The 20,695-nt window shown below is 40.7% G+C and overlaps 1 protein-coding gene across 3 annotated transcripts in view; it reads right to left on the bottom strand.

Moving 5' to 3' along the window:
• DIP2B (disco interacting protein 2 homolog B) overlaps positions 1–20,695 on the bottom strand; it is a 234,832-nt gene that overhangs the window by 15,350 nt on the left and 198,787 nt on the right. For all 3 annotated transcript variants that reach the window (XM_047740190.1, XM_047740189.1, XM_047740192.1), the window contains exons 23-30: positions 18,695–18,896; positions 12,491–12,600; positions 12,274–12,354; positions 7,728–7,851; positions 6,318–6,439; positions 4,976–5,087; positions 2,315–2,424; positions 1,492–1,622 (exon numbers count right to left, since the gene is read on the bottom strand). In XM_047740190.1, the coding sequence (XP_047596146.1) occupies positions 1,492–1,622; positions 2,315–2,424; positions 4,976–5,087; positions 6,318–6,439; positions 7,728–7,851; positions 12,274–12,354; positions 12,491–12,600; positions 18,695–18,896 (992 nt within the window). The remainder of the gene's footprint in view (positions 1–1,491; positions 1,623–2,314; positions 2,425–4,975; positions 5,088–6,317; positions 6,440–7,727; positions 7,852–12,273; positions 12,355–12,490; positions 12,601–18,694; positions 18,897–20,695) is intronic.

Consider the following 20,695-nt stretch of genomic DNA (forward strand, 5'->3'; position numbering starts at 1 on the left):
ATCAACCCTGTTCCCGTCTAACTCACAAGACGCAATAACTAAAATAAAGTAGACTGTGGTAGATACCGTAACTGAGGTGTGAAGATCATAAAATCAAGATCATAAAAGAAGGAGCAAGTCACTCAAATTAGGAAAGCTGGGGGCGAGGGGAGAGCAGTGTTTCACGGAGTAGGTGTCACTTGAGCCGGGGCTTAAAGAATAAGCAGGAGTTTGACAGTGGCTAGAGTAAATGGGGTGATGGTGAGAGCATTCCAGGCTGAGGAACAGCATATGCAAAGGAAAAGAAATGTAGAAGTATATGGTGTGTTTAAAGTTGTCAGAGATAGCATCCTCATATGAAATCCTATAGCACAGGATGCATGGGGGAGTGGTGAGATGTGAGGCCAGAAGGGTTGGGGCCAAACTGTAAAAGAGAGAAACTATGGTCTGAAGGAGTTTGGGCTTTACCAACAGGCAGTCGCTGCGGCTTTAAGGTGGGGTGAGCCCAGCACCATGGAGAGGGACTGTAGACACAGACACTGGCAAGGGAGGGACAGGACAGGTGAGAGATGATGACGGCTTGGATCCCGACAGTGCAGCCAGGATAAAAAGAAAGGAATGACAGTAGAGTCCCATCCTATATATAGTTCACAGCCCATGAATCCTCAACTTCTTAAACCGAGGACAGATCAGAATGACAAGGAGCCCAAGAACCCTGTATTTAAAGAATACTGGAATTGTGGTCACCAACTCTGGAGATCTAAGTTATTAGTGAGTCTGAGGAAGGCCCATTATTTTGCTTCTTTAAAAACCCCGAGGTGATTCTTATGTACAGATAGGTTTAGGAACAACTGAGCCACAAAAGACAAGACACTTAATTGGCTATGAGACACACACATAGAGAGGTTGAAGCTAATGCTCAAGTTCCTAGTTTGGGCCCCTCAGGTGAATGGTCCCAACAAAGATGAGGACACACAAGGAGAATGCTGAGTTGTAGGTGTCTCTGAAGCATTCAAGGGGACGCCTACTAGGGAGGTGAAAATACAGGGCTGAGAGAAGGTCCCCTGGGAGGAGTGGGGATCTGCCATTCCAGTAGACACAATCTGGACAGGACAGGCATGCTACTTTCCAGCCACATGCTGTCATCCAATCTCATTATACTCCTTCCTGCCAAACCTAGGGGGTACGTTCTGGCTGTCAAAGCCTGACATATTTCACCCAACTATCATCCTTCTACTTGGCTCTGCTTCTACAATAAGGATTACAGGATGGAGCAGAGAGCAATAATAAGATCACTCACTTTATGTATGAGGCATAAAACGAACAGACAAGGAAAAAAGGGAATATAAACAAAACTAAAGGAACTTCAGAGATATACCAGGCGCCCACATTTAGGAAACATTGGCATTTTATTGAAACATTACCAAATTAAGGAAGCAAAGGTAAGGATGAGATAGGTATAGCCCCAAAGACATCCCCACTCATTCTGTTTCTTTGCTTTTCCATTCCTACCTGCAGAGACACCAGAGTGCAAAGCCAAGTCCACAGTAAGGGTCAAGGCAGATGGCGATCTGCCGAGAAGAATACAACTCACACTGGAGCTTGATGGCTCTACAAAGAGCATTGACTGCAGAGTGGGACATCTGGAAAGTAGGGAACATGGAACAGGATGGAACTGGCATCCCCACAGGCAGAAAAAGCTCTAATGATAGTTTTGAAAAGTTTCAATTTCCCCCAAACTCCTCAAAATGATGTCTATTTTTCATTGTTTCAAAAAGTCTATTTAAGTCTGGAGTGCCCGGGTGCTTAATGAGTTAAGCATCCGACTTTTGGTTTCAGCTCGGGTCATGATCTCAGGGTCGTGAGATCGAGCCCCATATCAGCTCCAGCCTCAGTGGGGTGTCCTGCTTGAGATTCTGTCTCTCCCTCTACCCCCCACCCTCTAAAATAAATAAATAGACCTTAAAGAATAAAAAAAGCCTACCTAAGTCTAACATAAGGTAACATACTTTTGTTCATTAATTAGTATGGAGTTCTATGAAATATGAATCTCTGGTTTCTTACTGGCTTTAACTGTGACTCAATTATTATCTAGTAGCTTCTAGGCCAGGTTCAGAACACTTCATAACAAACATTCCTTGGGATAACTTATTCCAGAAGAGCCAATGCTTTTATTTAAATATAGCAGGGACCTCTGATCCCCTGCCTACTAGTCTCTGGTACAAGCAGCTGGCGTCCACATCTCAAGTCCCTGGGGCAGTGGTCATCTCTATTTTTTGCAGAGCTGGCATTTTACCAGCATCCAGAGACAGTCAATATCTCCAGCCCACTCTACCTTCACTCCTGTCAGCATGCCCGTTGTGGAGACACTAAAATCAAGATACGCCAACATCTCAGGAGTGGGCGGTTTATACAGCTGAGGTAACCTTTTCCTGGGTAAATCATCTGCAATGAAAACAAAAAAACCTGATGTCAATCAGACAAACTGGAACACAAAAATCATGGCTCTTCAACTGGTTTTCTATGGCTTTGCCATGGACAAATAGAGCTCCTGGGATTTGCGAAGCTTAGGCTTCTCCTATTTAACCAAACAGCTCACGTAATGTCACTCCAGGGAAGTGGGTTGGGGTTGAGGACACTAGTGGGTAATATAAACAAAGCAAATCTACATCAGGCAAATGTATTTTCTAGAAGGTTGGTGAGAGGTAATGTAACACAATAGTAGAAGACATAAACTAAGGAAGCAGATCGCTGGTGTTCAAATCCTGCTCAGCCATTTACCATCGAAGTACCTCTTTGTGTCTCTTTGTGTCTGTTTCCTTATCTATAAAATGGGAATAATACCTACCCTCACAGGATTGTTAGAGAGTTAATTCATGTAAAGCACTTTTCAAACAACTCAAAAAGCTTGAAAAAGCCTTAGTTGTTATCATGCTGGTTCCAAGTTAAGGTTCATTATTTACAGTTTAGTAAATGCAATATTAGACATGGACAGCTTTAAAAGTTGTTTTTCTTCAAGATAATATGTTAGATTTTTAAGATGGAAAACCTTGAATTAGGGATTATTTTCCTTTGCTGGTTTATATACCTCTCCTTTCCTCCCATATTTGCTTTGTAAGTGAAGTGTGTCAAAACCAAGGATGTCGGGGCGCCTGGGTGGCTCAATGAGTCATGATCTCAGGGTCCTGGGATTGAGCCCTGCATTGGGCTCTCTGCTCAGCGGCGAGCCTGCTTCCCCCTCTCTCTCTGCCTCTCTGCCTACTTGTGATCTTGCTCTCTCTGTCAAATAAATAAATAAATAAATAAAAGCTTTAAACAAACAAACAAACAAATAAACAAAAACTCCTGTGGCTTCCTGGATCGAGAAACAACTCTGACTCTGACTTTTAAGTCTCTATATTGTTGGGCACCCATCTCTGGTCAAACCAAAGACTTTATCTATCACTTTCAACCTGGTTTTGTATAGGGGAGGGCCACTCATGTCCCAAAAGAAACCTTTCTGTTGTCTTTATCACAGCCCACAGTTCAGGTCTTCCTGAAATGTGACTGAGTCTAATAACCACAGTAGATCTACCTGCATCATTAACACCAACACAATCCATTTGTGTTATACAGAACTGTGCTTCTGTACTTAAGCAACAAACATAAAAACATCTAGCTCCGCACCTGGCACAAAACCACCACAAATACCTACCATCCCTGAATTTAAACCCACATAAATGTTCCTGAGTTGGACAGACACCATGTGGTACTTACTGAAAACAGGGAGAAAGCACATGAATGGTTATGAGACTGGGAATGTAGACAAATCGACTGGGTTTGAATTTTAATTCTGCTCCTTATTTAGCCTTTCTATACCTCAGTTTTCCTATCTGTAAAATGAGGACAAAACTCACACCTATCTAATAGGGTTGGTGTGAGGATAAAATTGGGCAATATACATTAGATGACTGGCACATAGCGAGGGCTTGATAAAAGATTTTATTATTATGATCATGTGCAAGGTGCTTTATGTCATGTAATCTTTACAGCTCCATGAGGTGGTTATTGCAACTCCCACTTTATGGACAGTTTTGCCCCAGTTAGTAGGGATACACGGAGAGGAACAGAGTATCAGGATTTAAACATCGTCTACCTGATTCTAAAACCCACTCCCGTTCCTCTACCACCATTCACCAGGTATCCCCACGTCTTCTCCCCCATGCTTTTTTAGCATGGATACCACTTAAATGAATGTCCTTTATGGAGTTTTTTTTTTTTAAGATTTTATTTATTTATTTGACACTGAGAGAGAGAGATCATAAGCAGGCAGAGAGGCAGGCAGAGAGAGAGAGAGAGGGAAGCAGGCTCGCTGCTGAGCACAGAGCCTGATGCGGGGCTCGATCCCAGGACCGAGATCATGACCTGAGCTGAAGGCAGAGGCTTAACCCACTGGGCCACCCTGGTGCCCCTACTTTATGGTTTTTAAAGTACCTTGCTATTATGCTGTACTTGATATTCTCAAAAAGTATCTGAGTCAGGTAAAGGTAGGTAACATTTGAGAGAAGGGTAATCTCAGAGAAGATTATATAAAAAATAAGTACTTGAGCTTGAACTAGAACTAGGTCTTCTGACTCCTATTGAGTGCTGCTTTAACTAGATCATATCTGGAAGTCAAGGATCAGAGTGTGTCAAGCTTTTACATGGCCTTATGTGCACACGGTTATATTCTGCATAAAAACCTAACCATTGTTTGAGGATGTCAGGAGTAAGAGCAAGACATTTTTGGTTTTAAGAGCTCTTAGCAGCCTGTGATCTGCATCTTTGGATGTGGCTGATGCAGTACCCAGTCCTTCAGTAACACAAGTGAATGGACAGGAGGTTCTGCCTCTGTCTCAGTAGGTGGAATGTGTTGCAACCTAAGAGCTGTATAAACATCTTTGGCATGAGAATCTAGAGAGCTTGGGGCATGAATGTTCTTGCTCCTTCAAGAGCTCTGGAGAAATCTCCCTTTTACCTGTGTCAATGATGGTCGGCCAGGTTTTCACATCCACAGCTGCTGCCGCCTCTCGGGACCTCAGCAACCTCATTAGGGTCTGTGTGGTGAGGACACAGGCTGCTTTGCTGACCTAGAAAACAAATGGACAGAAATAAGCACCAGGACACTTATCCCCATGTGGCCCCACAGGCTCTGGCTGCTGCTAAAAGCAACTCATACTGGACTAAAAGCATACCATACTGGCAGGATAGTATTTATTGTTTAAAGAACACACAATAGTACAATGGATGCTGGTGTGTCCCCTCCATTCGTCCTTCTGGGACTGTGTAACACTGACTTATCTCAGAAGAATGGACCTGTTCACAACACAAGTTATTGTTTTTAACAGTGTGGATGCCCACATCCCTTGATTTCATGAAGACCATGATAAAGTAAAAACGTGGATTTTTTTATTGCTCAGGGAATGGGAGGAGTCAGAGGATCACTGCTGTAGGAGTTAGTGTTTGCCACAGCCTAGTGAATGGAGAAATTTACTAGACCCAGAACATATCCTGAATTTGAGGGATGCAGAACTGTCAAAAAAACTAAGCTCTCCCTCACACCTACACATGGAAACACGAAGCGATCAACTTCCCCTTAAACCATCAACAGAAGGAGACTCCCCTCCCTGCTGCTCTGGCCTACTTTGCAGACTGTAAAGAGGGCATTTTGCTGAACTGAACTTTGTGATAAAATCATCTATGGTGAACATGGCTTTTATACCCCAGGCTCTAGTTGCTGACAGAATAGCAGTCCTTAGAGAACAATGTTACACAAGATAGAATTCTGCCTCTTTGTTGTAACATGAATTAGGATACAATGCAATACAGATTTATGTTACTTCCTTCAATTCTCATATCCTCTAGAAACTTCCATTACTTCCAGGGCAAGATCTGGATACCTTTTAGTGCTATACCAAGTGAATTTATAAAACTAACCCAAATAAAAATGACCAACACTGCGGAGAATTCAGTTTGGCATATAAAATTACCTTGGCTACTGTGCAGAAAAAATAAGAACATTTTTTAAGAAGGGAGATAAAACAACAACAAAAAGTTTTATAGAGAATTACTAATGTCAGCCTCACCTCCTTAGTGTTCATGATAAAAACACAATTCTGTACCTTCCCAATAATCACTTTCCCACATTCCTTCACTGAAAAATGCTAGTCATTTTAGTCAGGTAAGTGAAAAGAAGGTGGCTTTCAGGGGACAGATTTCACTTCCTGACTCAACAAAACTGGAAATTTAGTAAGGATCTGGAGTTGTCTGACTCTGGGTTTTATGAGATGAGGACAAGGCAAGATATACTCGGTACTTACATCAACAATCATGCGGACAGTGGGCAAGGTGGCTGTAAGGTTCTGAGCATGAGGAGGTCGGACAGTGACAGGTATGCACCCCGCATACAGGCAACCATAGAATGCGGCTATTAACTCGATGCCTGCAAGACAGACTCACTTAGCTGACCACTATCACTGAGAAACTAAATGGCAGATCTTCTAAAGCCAGTTTATTAAATCATGTGCCAGACAGTTTATTGAGATCATAATTTAACATAGATAATAACCAAAGAAGTTTTTTAAATCAAGAAGAGCTTGAACGTAAAGAAGGAAGCATATAAAACAACTTTAAAAAATAAAGAGAAGCCAAGAATAAATAACAAGAAAGGAAGTCAGAAGTAAAGAAAACTCTTGAAAGACACCCAGGGAAGGTATTCTGAGATCATTACTTGATACTTAGTAGAAATAACTGCAGAAATTAGGTCTCATAGCTTAGGAAATAAAAGAAAGGGGAAAGGTGGGACGAGGAACACCTGAGGTTTAAAAAAAATATTTAGAAGCCTGCTGTGTGACAAGCAGTTAGACTACTGAGATGTCCCTTCACCTGTAGGTACAAATTTTAGGGAGGCAAAGTATGACTCAATTTGATGGAGACTCTCCCCGTCAGGACATGGAGAGCGGCCTTCTCCGGAAGTGCTCTGGTCTACCACCAGGTCATTCACTGGTGGATGGAAGACACTCTCACAGGAACACCACAGGAGGGATTCTTTTACCAGATGACCTTTTAAGGAATCTTAGTATCAGTGTAAATAAAACAGAACAAAATGAACTAAGGGGGATAAGAGATCAGAGAAAGCCAGAGGTATGCGTGGGTAGTGTGACAGAATAAAAAAATGAACAACTCAACTATTTCACTTAACATTTTGAATATTTACACCAAACTGTCATCAAAGAATTCTGAGTCCCTCTTACTGTGAAGAGAACATTTTTAAATTAAATGAGAGCACGGAAAATAAAATCAATAATGAAGACTACACATCAATCAGGATATAAAAAATGCGAAGTCAAAAGAGTTCACACACAATATTCTTTAGGAACTGGGTGAAATGGTCCTATTCCTGAACACTCCTAGAAACAAAGTACCTCTTTTGAGGGTTTCCAAAAAGTCAGCAAGTCTTAGTCATTTGATATTTACCATAGTGCCAGGAACTATGCTAGACAGGGGTAATACAAGAGAAAACACAACAGAAACAGTCCCAGCAGAGCCATGGCACTGCTCAACTCCAGGACGTGAAGCTTGGTTGCTATCTTAGCCTGGGTGCCTGGGACTCCCAGAGCTGGGAGCTGCATAGCCTACATGGGCAAAGATGGCGGCTCTTACTTCCTGTCCTCTCATACTCTATAGTCTCATAATGGAGCTTGAGTCTAGTTTACCAACACAATACCTACCAGGTGGATAGAGCAACACCACGTTGTCTCCTGCATTTAGATGCCCCTTATCACCAAGAACTGACGCAATCCTCTCTGCTCGCTTATGAAGCTGAAGGCAACTGGCTGTGCACACAGTAGTTCCCTTTAAAGAGAAGAAAGTGTAAAAGGGTCAAAATTCAGGAAATGAAACAGTGACAAGTACAAGCCAATTCCACGTTATACTGGAAAGGCTGCTGCCTTGGTAGATTCTCTGTAGCAAGCTATCAATTCCAGCAAAAATTCCCCTAGTACTGAAAGACATGTGGTAGTCCTTTTCTTTTTCAATGCCTGAAGGTATTCAGGGAATAGCAACATTAACTTTTTTTTTTTTTTTAAAGATTTTATTTATTTGAAACAGAGAGAGAGATCACAAGTATGCAGAGAGGAAGGCATAGAGAGAGAGAGGAGAAAGCAGGCTCCCCGCTGAGCAGAGAGCCCGATGTGGGCCTCGATCCCAGGACCCTGAGATCATGACCTGAGCCGAAGGCAGAGGCTTAACCCACTGAGCCACCCAGGCGCCCTAGCAACATTAACTTAAATCAAACAATGTATCTATAGTCTTTCCTGTTTAAGACAGCTTCAAAAATACATTGGAGTTTTTTATTTAAACGAGGAAGTAAGAGTGGAAGGAAAATAAAGGAAATAAAAGTAGAATGAGGGTGGGAGTGAGGTCAGGACAGTCACTGCAGGCCGTGTGGCCATGGGCTTTGCGTGCATTTTCTGTGCGTCACACGAATTTGGCTCTGAGTATTCCAACAGCAAAGATGTAAACAAAACAGTAATACCAAATCAGAGTCCACTAGCTGATAATAAAGATTAGCATATCAGAAGACAGCCAACTATCCTGATCCTGAGAATAATTTCTCCTTGAGGTCTTCATCAATTCCTGAATGTCAATCCAAGTTTCACTGAGCTGGGCTTTTTGAAACCCTTTTGTGTGTAAGATAAACCACACAAATATGAAAAGCACATAAAATATGAATGTATTACATAACAGAAAAATCACAAAGCAAGCATCAGCATAAGAACCAGCATGGCATGAAAAACACCACCGCCAGCAGCACAAAAGCACCCTTAGGGGTCCCTGCACCCCGGTCTACTCTCACCCTTTCCTTTCCTCCGTACATAACCGCTATTTTTTTTTATAGATTTTATTTATTTATTTGACAGACAGAGACCACCATCAGGCAGAGAGGCAGGCAGAGAGAGAGAGGGAAGCAGGCTTCCCGCTGAGCAGAGAGCCCAATGCGGGGCTCAATCCCAGAACCCTGGGATCATGACCTGAGCCAAAGGCAGAGGCTTTAACCCACTGAGCCACCCAGGTGCCCCACATAACCGCTATTTTGAGTTTTTAATCTTAATCACTGATTTCCTTCTCTTCATAATGTTACCACCCATGAAAGGTTTGATTTTATAGAAATGTAACCGTATGGTATAAATTTCTGTGTTTTGCTTCTTTCTCTCAACATTAACAGTCACCTCTGCTGCAGTGCCCGGGTGTAGTTCTCATATTTGCTGCTGTGTAGTATTTAACTGTATAAACACAAAACAATTTATTCATCCATTCTGCTGCTGATGGACAATAGCATTCTTGTATATGTACCCTCATGCATAAACACATGAGTTTCGGTGGAGGGCAGACCTAGAGATGGAATTGTGGGGTCACCGCATATGCCTATCTCCAACTTCACTAAATAAAACCGAATTATTCTCTGACTATTGTGCGAATACCACCCTATCTTAATTATTGCAATTCTATAACTCAAAAAGTCTCAAAAGAAAAACAAGTTTTACTGAGCTATTTTAAAAATAACTTTTAAGTTTCATTAATATAAAATAGTACATGTTCAATATGGAAAATAGAGACAAGTAAAATATAATTCAGATGTAACCACTATCAACGTTTTGCTGTGTATTTTCCTGGCTTTTAAAAATTGAGTATATATTATATAAATTCACATGCGACATTAAAAAAATTACCAAATTTTACTATCTGCCTGAAGCTGTGTATTGCACTGGTAAAGAACGTGGGCTCAGAAGTCAGCTTTGGATTCAAATGAAAGAGCTGATTTCCTAGTCCTACCACTTACTAGTTCTCAGGCAAGTAATTTTATGTCTCTGGGCCTCAGTTTTCTCAATCTTAAAATGAACTGTGAAATATACAGCACCCAGAACAGGGTCTAGTAGGTACTCGATTATTGTTACTATTTTTTAAAGGTTTATTTATTTATCTCAAAAAGAGAGAGCAAGTGAACGAGCACAAATGGGAGGGGTAGGGGAGAGAGAGAGAGAATCTCAAGTAGACTCTGCAGCAAGCCTGGAGGCCAGCGTAGGGCTTGATCTCACGACCCTGAAATCATGATCTGAGCCAAAATCAAGAGTCAGATGCTTAACCAACTGAGCCACACAGGTGCTCCTAGGTAGTAGATTATTTTACTGAAGTCTAACATGCTATTTTTTACCACTTACACATTATGAATATTTTCTGCATAATCAAATATTCTATAATACTCTTTTGAATGGCTGTATAGTATTTCATGCTATAAGTTTATATCCCATGATTTACTTAGTCAATTGTCTATTGTTGGACAATAAGGTTATAACACTAAAGTGGATATCCCTTTGGCTAAAGTCAGGGTTAATCCGTAAGGCCATTTCTTGTATCTTACAATATTCCTCCTTTTGGTCCATGGTACGGCAGTAAACTAAATCTTAAAAAAAAAAAAACCAAAAACAATTTTTGACAGGGTGCCTGAATGGCACAGTTAAGTGTCTGACTCTGGGTTTCAGCTCAGGTTATGATCCCAGGGTCATGATGAGCCCCACATTGGGCTCCACACTGGGTGTGGTACCTACTTAAGATTCTCTCTCTCCCTCTTCCTTTGCTCCCCCACCCCCTGCATTCTTTCTCTCTCAAATAAATAAATAAATCTTTCATTCCCCCTCCGACCCCCAGGCATGAGGGAACAATGTGATATGGTCACTAAGCTTTCTGACCGTCTGGGCTAATCCAAGGTAAAATACTAGAATATGCAGAAGAATAAATGGACTAAATGTCTTTGAGTCAACACATATATTATTTCTCTAACCAAGAAGCAAATTTAAATGTATGCCTTCTAACAAATACCTGGGGTACAGACTTCACAGGGCTATAGCTTTAACTATAGCCCCGCCTGGAAGTGGAATAGGGAAGTAAGCTGGACTGACAACTTCTTACTGAAATGGAAGGACCCTAATGAATCCACAGGCTTGGAGAGAAACCCACTTCATTTAGAGGTACAAGGAAGTCAAAAAGTTTTCTATTGGATAACAATGGTTCTTTAGATTTTAATGACTTTCCACTAAAAGGCACAGCATACTCCTCTCATGAAGTTCTATTACTACATAAACTCTCAAAGGTGGGGGTGCCTGGGTGGCTAAGTGGGTTAAAGCCTCTGCCTTCAGCTCAGGTCATGATCCCAGGGTCCTGGAATCGAGCCCCACATCAGGCTCTCTGCTCAGCAGGGAGCCTGCTTCCTCCTCTCTCTCTGCCTGCCTACTTGTGATCTCTGTCAAATAAAATCTTAAAAAAAAAAAAACAAAACTCTCAAAGGTGTGTTTGAATAAAATACATCAGAATTGGGGGCACTGGGCAGAAGGGGACAGGTTGGGTGGCCCAGGAAATTTCAATAGGCCCTACAGTCCTCTACCTGATGGCGGGAAATACTGTTACACGCCATCGTCACAATACTTTTAGCCTCTGATTCAGCCATTAAAGCAAATCCCAGCATATGCCCACAAAACGCCTAACTTAAAAAAATATTATATTCTGATAGAACCATCCATTAGGAAGTACCACTTAATAAGGTTTGAATAATTTTCAATCTGTTTTTTATGGGTTAGCAATAAATCATTTAAGTATATAGTAAAAATAACTTTGTTTCAAAAAATATTTATCTATTGGGCACCTGGGTGGCTCAGTCCATTAAGTGTCTTGCCTTCATTTCAGGTCATGACCTCGGGGTCCTGGGATCGAGTCCCGGACTCCTTGTTCAGCGGGGATTCTGCTTCGCCCTCCTTCCCTCCTTCTGCCACTCCCCCTGCTTATGTTCTCTCGTGCTCTCTCTCTCAAATAAATAGTAAATAAAATGTTAAAAAATAAGTATTTATCTAAAGTCATTTTCTTCCTGGTGGAAGTCCAAGAATTAAAGTCAGGCTGGGTAAAAAATGACATGCATGCCATAATGCGTTCTACACATGTGCAGGTCTATGGAATTGCACCGTTGGCCCCTTTGTTCCTATCAGATTGAATAAAGGCAACAGGACTGTAACGGGAGGAGAGCTAGCATTAGATAACACTCCAGGAGGTCTCCTTTCAACCTTGAAGTGATTGCACAATCTATCCTCATCTGTCAAAACATGGAGAAAGCAGTAACTCTGCCCTCAGAGTTGACAATGGAAATTTTCTGATGAAAGGGATTGAGAGTGCCTAAGATCCTCCCATAATGTTCATCTGATTAGATATGTACAATTGGATTTTCAGTACCTTGGCATTTAACAGCATGAAGAGTACATGGTCAGGAGTTGCCTGGGCTCTCCACTGTAAAATCTCTGCCAGAAACTGGTGCTAAAGTCATAAAGCAGAAAAAAGAATCAGGGTCAGTAACTTCGGAAAAGTTGGATAATGCGTTTCCCATCTACTTCCAGAAGTAGAAGTTCGGTCCTTGACTTGCTTATGAAAATCAACACATCCGAGCTCTTACCTTCCTCACTAAGTCATTCTCTTCAATTTGCCCAAGATCTCTTCCTGCAGCTTGCGCTATGCGTTTTCCAGCAACCAGATTTCCAACCATCACAGAAGCAGGGCCAACACCTGTAAGTAAAGGCCAGAATCAACTCTCTGGTGGTGATAATTCAAACTATATCCCCGAAGTATTTCCAGACTGACCCAAACTAGTTCACATATTCACTCATCAATTCAGACAGCACATTCTTCTAGGCACTGGGGACACAGCAGTAAACAAGACAAACCGCCTGTACTCTATCGAGGAAAGGCAACCAGTAAGTACATACACAAATAAATCATGTCAGGTAGTAAAAACTGCTAGAAAAAAACAACACAGGGCACCTGGGTGGCTCAGTGGTTTAAGCCTCTGCATTCGGTTCAGGTCATGATTTCAGGGCCCTGGGATCGAGCCCTGCATCGGGCTCTCTGCTCAGCAGGGAGCCTGCTTCCCCCTCTCTCTGCTGCCTCTCTGCCTACTTGTGAACTCTCTCTGTCAAATAAATAAATAAAATCTTAAAAAAAAAAAGAAAAGAAAAGAAAAAAACAACACAGAGCTAGAGAAGAGACAGGAATCTGGAGGGAGGAGAGGAGCGGGTGGGTTCCTATCGCTTGGGTATAAGGGATTTTTCACTCCCAGGAGGTGACAGTTGGTTGTACTAGTTCCTACCGATAAATAATTTCATCAGCTCCAATCACAGTATGACCCTAAAAATGGACTTAACAGTAAGGAATATCTGGTCTGGAAAGAAATCTGCCATCTTGAGAATTGAGAGTGGGTTCATCAGGAATCTCAGAAGTACTTTATTAAAACAGTAATGACATCCACAGTGTGGGACATTCTGTAAGACAACTAGCCTGGACTCTTCAAAAACCATGTCTTTAAGAGAAAATAAGGCTAGGAGCTTTTAAATTAAAGGACATGACAGCCAAATGCAAGGCATAACCTTGACTGGATACTAAATTTTTAAAAATGAGTTGTAATAAACAAGTGGAGAAATCTGAATACAGACTGCATATTACTAGATGATAGCATTATATTAAGGTTAAATTTGTTTTCTTTTTTTTTTTTAAGATTTTATTTGTTTGACAGAGAGAGAGCATAAGTAGGCAGTGAGGCAGCAAGAAAGAGAGGGGGAAGCAGGCTCCCTGCTGAGCAGAGAGCCTGATGTGGGGCTCGATCCCATAACCCTGAGATCATGACCTAGGCAGAAGGAAGAGGCTTAACCCACTGAGCCACCCAGGTGCCCCTCTTTTTTTTTTTTTTTTTTAAAGAGAGAGTGCATGTACAGGAGCAGGGGTGGGGGAGATGTGGGGGTTGGGCAAAGGGGGAGAGAGAGAATCCCAAGCAGGGTCCACACCCAGCATGGAGCCTGAGAGGGCTCTACCTCTTGACCCTGAGTTCATGACCTGAGCTGAAATCAAGAGTGAGAGGCTTAACTAACTTAGCCACCCAGACGTCCCAAGGTTAAATTTCATAATAGAATAATGGCATTGTTGTTGATTAGGAAAACTTTAGAAGCTTTTTTTTTTTGGTCTTTGGAGATAACACTACAGAATATTTAGGGGTGAAATGTGATGTCTGCAATTTATTTCCAAAGAGTTCAGTAAAACAATGTCAACTACTAATCTAGTAACTAAATTAGTAAATAAACTAAATCTAGGGGAAGGTGTGCAGGTTATTCACTGGTATTCTTTCAACATTTCCATGGGTTTGACACTTCCAAATAAAAAGGAAGAACTCACTGAACCCTATCTCTGAAACTAATAATACACTATATGTTAATTAATTGGATTTAAATTAAAAAATAAAATAAAAAAGGAGAACTCTCCCGTTCTTTAAGAAAAAAGTGCTAGGGTGCTGAATGCCTTTCTTGACAGTCACTTGAAGACTCTATGGTATCAAACGAGGCAGATGGCTAAAAGATAACTAAACTTATTACCAGCCAAGTTTTGAATAAGGCTGATGCTACTACATATGAATTAATATTAAATATCTTTTATTGCCAAAATCTGTTGATCCTAAATATGCTGGAACAAAATCACTTAAATGATAAGACTCTAAATAATGGAGGAAGTATGGGTAGAGGGTCTAAGGGAATTCTCTGTACTACTTGGCAATCTGAAGTGTGAGATTATTTCAAAATGAAGAGTTTAACTTTTTTTTTTTCAAATTGAATAAAAAACCCAAGAAGTATAAAGTACCCCAACACTGCTGAACAATTTTAGTCTACAAAGCGTCTACTGCAATTTTTAAGTGTAATATGCAAAACTCCTTCCTAAGAAACTGTGTAACAAGTTACATACAAGATATGTCATATTGGAGACAGCCTTTTATACAGGGCAGGGAGTCAGAGTATATCTGTGTTAGCTACCCAGTCTCAAATTATACTGTAAAATTAATAAAGGTGGTAGGTATATCGTTAAAAGTGAATTTTTCAGAGTAGTTTAAAACAGCAAAAATAATTAAGCAGCAATTTCTTGAGGTCCTTCTGTGTGCCTTCTTTAAGTCTAAGGATCATAGAGAGTGAAAAATAATTGGAAGCAGTAACATCTAGAAGGCTAACTGCTGATACCTTGCTATACCTGTAAATACCCCTTCCTGTTTTCCCCCACAAGTTATGCAAATTTCCTGTGGCAAAGAATACCAGTCATCAATCCCAGTATCTGGTCTCCTCTTCGTCCTTATAACAGACCCCCCAGTTTAAGGTTGGGTAAATAAATACCTGGAATTAAGACTATATTCTTTTAGTGTGGAAGGCTAATATGTAAGAGAAAGTAATATGTGTAATTTCTAGAAAATATGTTTAAGGGCAAGGTCATTTTCTTCCTTGCCTTTTTTCCCACTTAGCTGGAATGTAAGAATAATGGCTGGAGGTCAGGGGGCCTAACTGGGCCCTGAGGCAGTATGCTAGGATGGCCATGGCAGATTGTTTTATTTTCTTATAATCCTTCCTTTCCTTCCTGTTGTTGCTATGATTATATGACAGGAGTACACCTCTCTGCTCCACTGACTCTGGGCATGGTCTGAACTTGTTTTGGACAATGACATGTTAGGAGCCATGACACAAACAGAAGCTTTAAATATGCTTGTGTGGTTTGGCTTGCTTTCTTGCTTTTGCCATCTGCCTTGAGAAGAATATGGCGCAGTAGCTGCTGGTCCCATGATGAGGAGACACATGGAACAATTCTGAACCCAACCTACAACCTGGAATCAGGCCAAGCCCAGCTGGTCCCAGCCAAGTTCAGCAGAGCCACATCCCGTGAGTGAAAAATAAGCGCTTCTTTGAAGTTATCACATTTTTAGAGCTATTTGTTATGTGGCATATCTGTAATAACAGGTGACTGATACGATGCCAGAGCAAGAAGATGGGAAGCTGGAACCACAGTGACAGGGAGCTACCACCTGGGTCCCCCACTGCCCAGCTCTTCTGAATTTCTTTTACCTGAGAAAGAAAAACTCTGCTCTTGTTTTTAAGCAGGTATTAGGTTTTCCTGAGATTTGCAGCCAAAACCAACCCTACCACATTTCCCATTCTTTACACAATAGCCCCAACAGGCAGCTCACTAGGATTTTTGTCAGTAGGCTGCCTTAACATGTTTTCCATCTTCCTTTTCCTCTCCTTTCTTACCTCACTCCTATTCATCACCATTTTCCTGTATTCTTAAATCCCAACCTCTCATGTTATCCCCATATTATCTCCCATGGTTTTCAAACTGCTTTGGTCCAACCCATACCCATCCCACTAAGATCCTAGCAGGCAATCACAACAGATGGCAAAAATACAGAATCCAAACCTAATGCTTTCATTAGACAAGGCAGATGCTGTACCTGTGGGGGCTTAGGAATAAGTCTTTTATATATAAGTTTTATCATTTAATAAAATTGAACTCTGGCTAACAAAAGCAATGTCTTAAGCATCTACTATGTCCTAGGTAGCATCTTTTAAGCATCTACTATGACATGAAAGTTTTGTTAAAAGAATCCTAGATTAAATGCTATTTATTATTAAGAGTACACTTACCGTTATGAACACTAAATAACCTACAGAACTGTTGAATCATTACATTGTACACCCGAAACTACTATAACACTGTATGTTGATCATATTTCAATTAAAAAAAGATCTTTCACATATTAAAAACTATTTACTAAAATAAGATTTTAGGGATGTTTGGGTGGCTCAGTCAGCTAAGCATCTGCTTTGGCTCAGGTCATGATTCCAGAGTTCTAGGATCGAGTCCCACATCAGGATCTTCGCTCAGCGGGGAGCCTGCTTCTCCCTCTGCCTGCTGCTCCCTCTCCTTGTGTACCCCCTCTCTCTGACAAATAAATAAAATCTTTAAAATTAATAATAATAAAATAAAACAGGATTTCGCTCATATGACAAATGAATGTAGGTCTTTAGTAAATCAAGATGTGAGTTGGAGAAGGCGTTGTGTGTTATACACATCTGCCAGATGTGTAGGCAGGCAATATGAAGACAGTTTTTATACATTTTTTGATGAATTACTCACAGACTTCTTGATTTTGACTGCCCCTTCAGAATATTAAACTCCATAAACTCTTATTTCCACTAGCAGAAACTGATAAATATCATACATACTTTAGCTCTACACATGCTGTTACTAAGGCTAATGGATGAGTTGATAATAACATCTATCTAGATAAACTGTGACACCATCTTCAGCCACCAGACCAGGGAAATAACTTTTGCAAAGCAGAGTATATTAAAATTTCAATAATGTGAGGATAATGTCTTGAATAAAAATGTCCTAGAAAGTAAGAGGCTAACCTTATATTTTATTATTGTACATTATGTTTACCTTTCAGCAAAGCTATCTTACAGAAATATGATTAAATGCCACACTTCCCCTTCTCTTCCTAATCTCCCCACTACCTTGTCTCTTCCCAACACATTTGGAGGCCAATGTGCTGATGTATACTCTGTGTGTGTGTGTGTGTGTACACATGTGCATGGTGGTGGCATCATCTGTAAAACCCAGATTTTGGATCTCATGTGTTTTTAGGCATTCAGAAAACTAGGAGTTTCTTATTAACTTCTCAATTAAAACAGCATCAAAAGGGGGCGGGGCGCCTGGGTGGCTCAGTGGGTTAAAGCCTCTGCCTTCGGCTCAGGTCATGATCCCAGGGTCCTGGGATCGAGCCCCACATCGGGCTCTCTGCTCCGCAGGGAGCCTGCTTCCTCCTCTCTCTCTCTCTGCCTGCTTGTGATCTCTGTCTGTCAAATAAATAAATAAAATCTTTAAAAAAAAAAAAAGCATCAAAAAACATAATGATTTTATGTTGGGTTGAACAGATATTTCAACATAATTGACCATCAATTACTCCTCCCTTTAGCCTCTTACTCAGCCTTGTAAACTGTCTGCTCAGAAATAAGGCCAAAAGGAGAAATGGACTATTTGTTTTTTTTTTTTTTTTTCCTCTTTTCCATATGGCAATTCACATATACTTACTTGCATCTCAAATTCACAGGAATACGGCAAATGCAAAATATGCTATTTATCTTGTGATTATGACATAAACAATTTTGAAATTATCTTGCTCCCCAGAGATATTACAGGCCCAGATCAGACCCCTAAAGCTTAGCAGGACTGAGGGATGACTCTCAGTGACTCCCAACAGAAAAGCAGTATAATATAGTGATTCGGAGTGTGGATTTTAGGGTCACAATTGGTGTGAGTCTCAACTCGGCCACTAACTAGCTATGTGACTTTGAGCACAATTCTTAACTTTTCTGCACTTTATTTTCCACAGCTGGGGGCAACACTTTCAGATCACATACGTACATGTTTAGCTTGTATCTGGCTTTTAGTAAGTACTCAATAAATACTAGCTATTCTTATTATTATCAGAACCTACTCTTAGAGGACTTGTTTTATTCTAGTTCCACAAGTGAGATTTTGATCATCTTGACCTCAAACCTTACATCCAGGGGAAATGGAAGCACACTACGGACATATTCAGAAGAGGAAGCCGGTAATAAACTCAGAGAAGGTGATTCTGCAGGCTCTAAGTCCTCCCTGCTTTTGGTCATCTCAGGCTACTCTTGTGTTACACACGTCTTTGTAAAATCCAATTCTAGAGAAAGCATTATGCCACCAAAAGTCAGCTTCTTGAAGTTGTAATTTTCACACTATGTCTTCAAAGCTAATGTATTACCTGGCTGCTTCTGTCGGGGTTTTGGCAAATTGGTCACACATGTATGTGGGCACATGAGGATATTGCAAGGATGCAGAGATCCCTCCAGAAAGAGCTGTTTCGTCTGAGATATGTGGATCCCTCCTAGAGGAGTTTTTGGCAATGTATTGGCAGGCACCAGAGCAAGACAATAAACACCCACTTGATGAATACTATCGATCGCCTAGAAACACACAGAGAAAAACATTCAGTGAGATTAATTTTGCTGTCTTTGACATCCTCCTAATGTAATCCATTATTCTACTCTAGGATTTTTCCTTTTCTATCCATTCTAGGTCTAGAATCTCCTAGATTATTAAGATCTCATACATGTGAAGTTACATATTTCTTTAAGCAATGGCAGAGATCGACAGAGGATGGGTAAGATACAATCTAAATGGACAGTGGTGGATACTGATTCGTACGCCTCAATATGCTCTCTCGAATGCTAATGTCCAAAACCTAGAGATTTGTTTTGGTTCTTTTAACATACAACACAGCTCAATTCTGTAGAGGCAAAGTATTTTTATTATGAACACAAGAGAAGCCCTGGAAGTGGGCTCTGGCTTAACTGGCTCACCGAGTTACCCAGAATCCCGTCTGCAAAACACTGAGGGGAGGCCCACTGCACACTGAATCCTGGAGGTCACTGGCCCCCTCACTGCACCTCCGCTCCCAGCCATGCACCCGTGCCCCTGATGAACACCAGCTGTGCATGCTTCTACACCTTTTGTGCTTTTCTTGTGTTCACATAATTTAACTATTACATCAACTGATAAAAACAGAGTGTAAAAGGACAGAGAGAGTCGTGGTTTGTTTGGAAAGACTCATTAAAAAGCTATTGCTGGTAAACACAAGTTAATTCTAAAAGGTAAGGATTATGCGTTCTAGTCCTTCTGCACATACTTGCATTCTAGTCTAACTTACAGGAAATGAAAATAGAAACCACAGACCATCCAATTAGATGTCGCTTATGGACGCAGGTTAACATGGAATGCAAACTGGTGTACTCCTACACATACTGCTCTATATGAAATGAATGCAGATATCTGTATGCTTCGTGTAAAAGTTTAATACTTGAAGAATTTCTCATTTTTATGATTCTCTGCTTCAACCACCTTTTAAAACTATTAATACTAGTTCCAAACACACCAACTAAGAAAGTTCGACTGCATCACCCATAAGTCTTACTGAAAAGAAGATACAGCCTTAGAAGAATGGACCAATGGTCATAAAAGACTGACAAGGCTTTTTATTAAAATAACTTAACAGTGCAAAGGAATAAACCTGAACATCATATTCCTCAGACTATCCTACTAATCAACAGAGACAACTGGAAAATAGAAAGTCTGGCAGGGTTCCCAAGTCTCTGGTATTTTAGAATATATAGACAGTTAGTAAATGCTATTACCTGTAGCTTGGATTCCCCCATGAAAATACACTACCTGGCAAGTCATCAATCGATCACCTTCTTTAAAAGGTGGTGAGTTAGGTATTTAGTTTATATTATACGTAGATCCGGTGTTAACCTCTGAGCTCTAACCTACAAGAACATGTGGGGTCCTAATAGCACTACTGTAGATCCAAATACTCTAAGCTGAGAAGCTAAAATACTGGGGAAATAATGTCCTCTCATTTCATACCCAAATCAGACTCCAAATGACTTTTACAAGAATTTGGATTAGCAAGTGAGCAGTGTATATAATTCCTATAATTGCTTTCCAGGGAAAAATAAGAAACATGTTGCGGAATTTCAGTTTCTTTAATAGGGAAAAAATGTGTAATTCATCACAACATTCTACTATCATTCCTCACAATTCATTCCAAATGAAATAAGCATTTTGTTTGTTCGAAAACATGAATGATATGAACAATATTCTCTGTGCAGGTCTGATTCTTAGCCATCTCCTTTTGGAGATCAGCCCAATCCCACCTCTTTATAGTCTTTTCTGACCAGCCGATGCTCAGCAGATTATCTTTCTT

Source organism: Lutra lutra, chromosome 8 (genome assembly GCF_902655055.1).
Source record: "Lutra lutra chromosome 8, mLutLut1.2, whole genome shotgun sequence".
Lineage (NCBI taxonomy): Eukaryota > Metazoa > Chordata > Mammalia > Carnivora > Mustelidae > Lutra > Lutra lutra.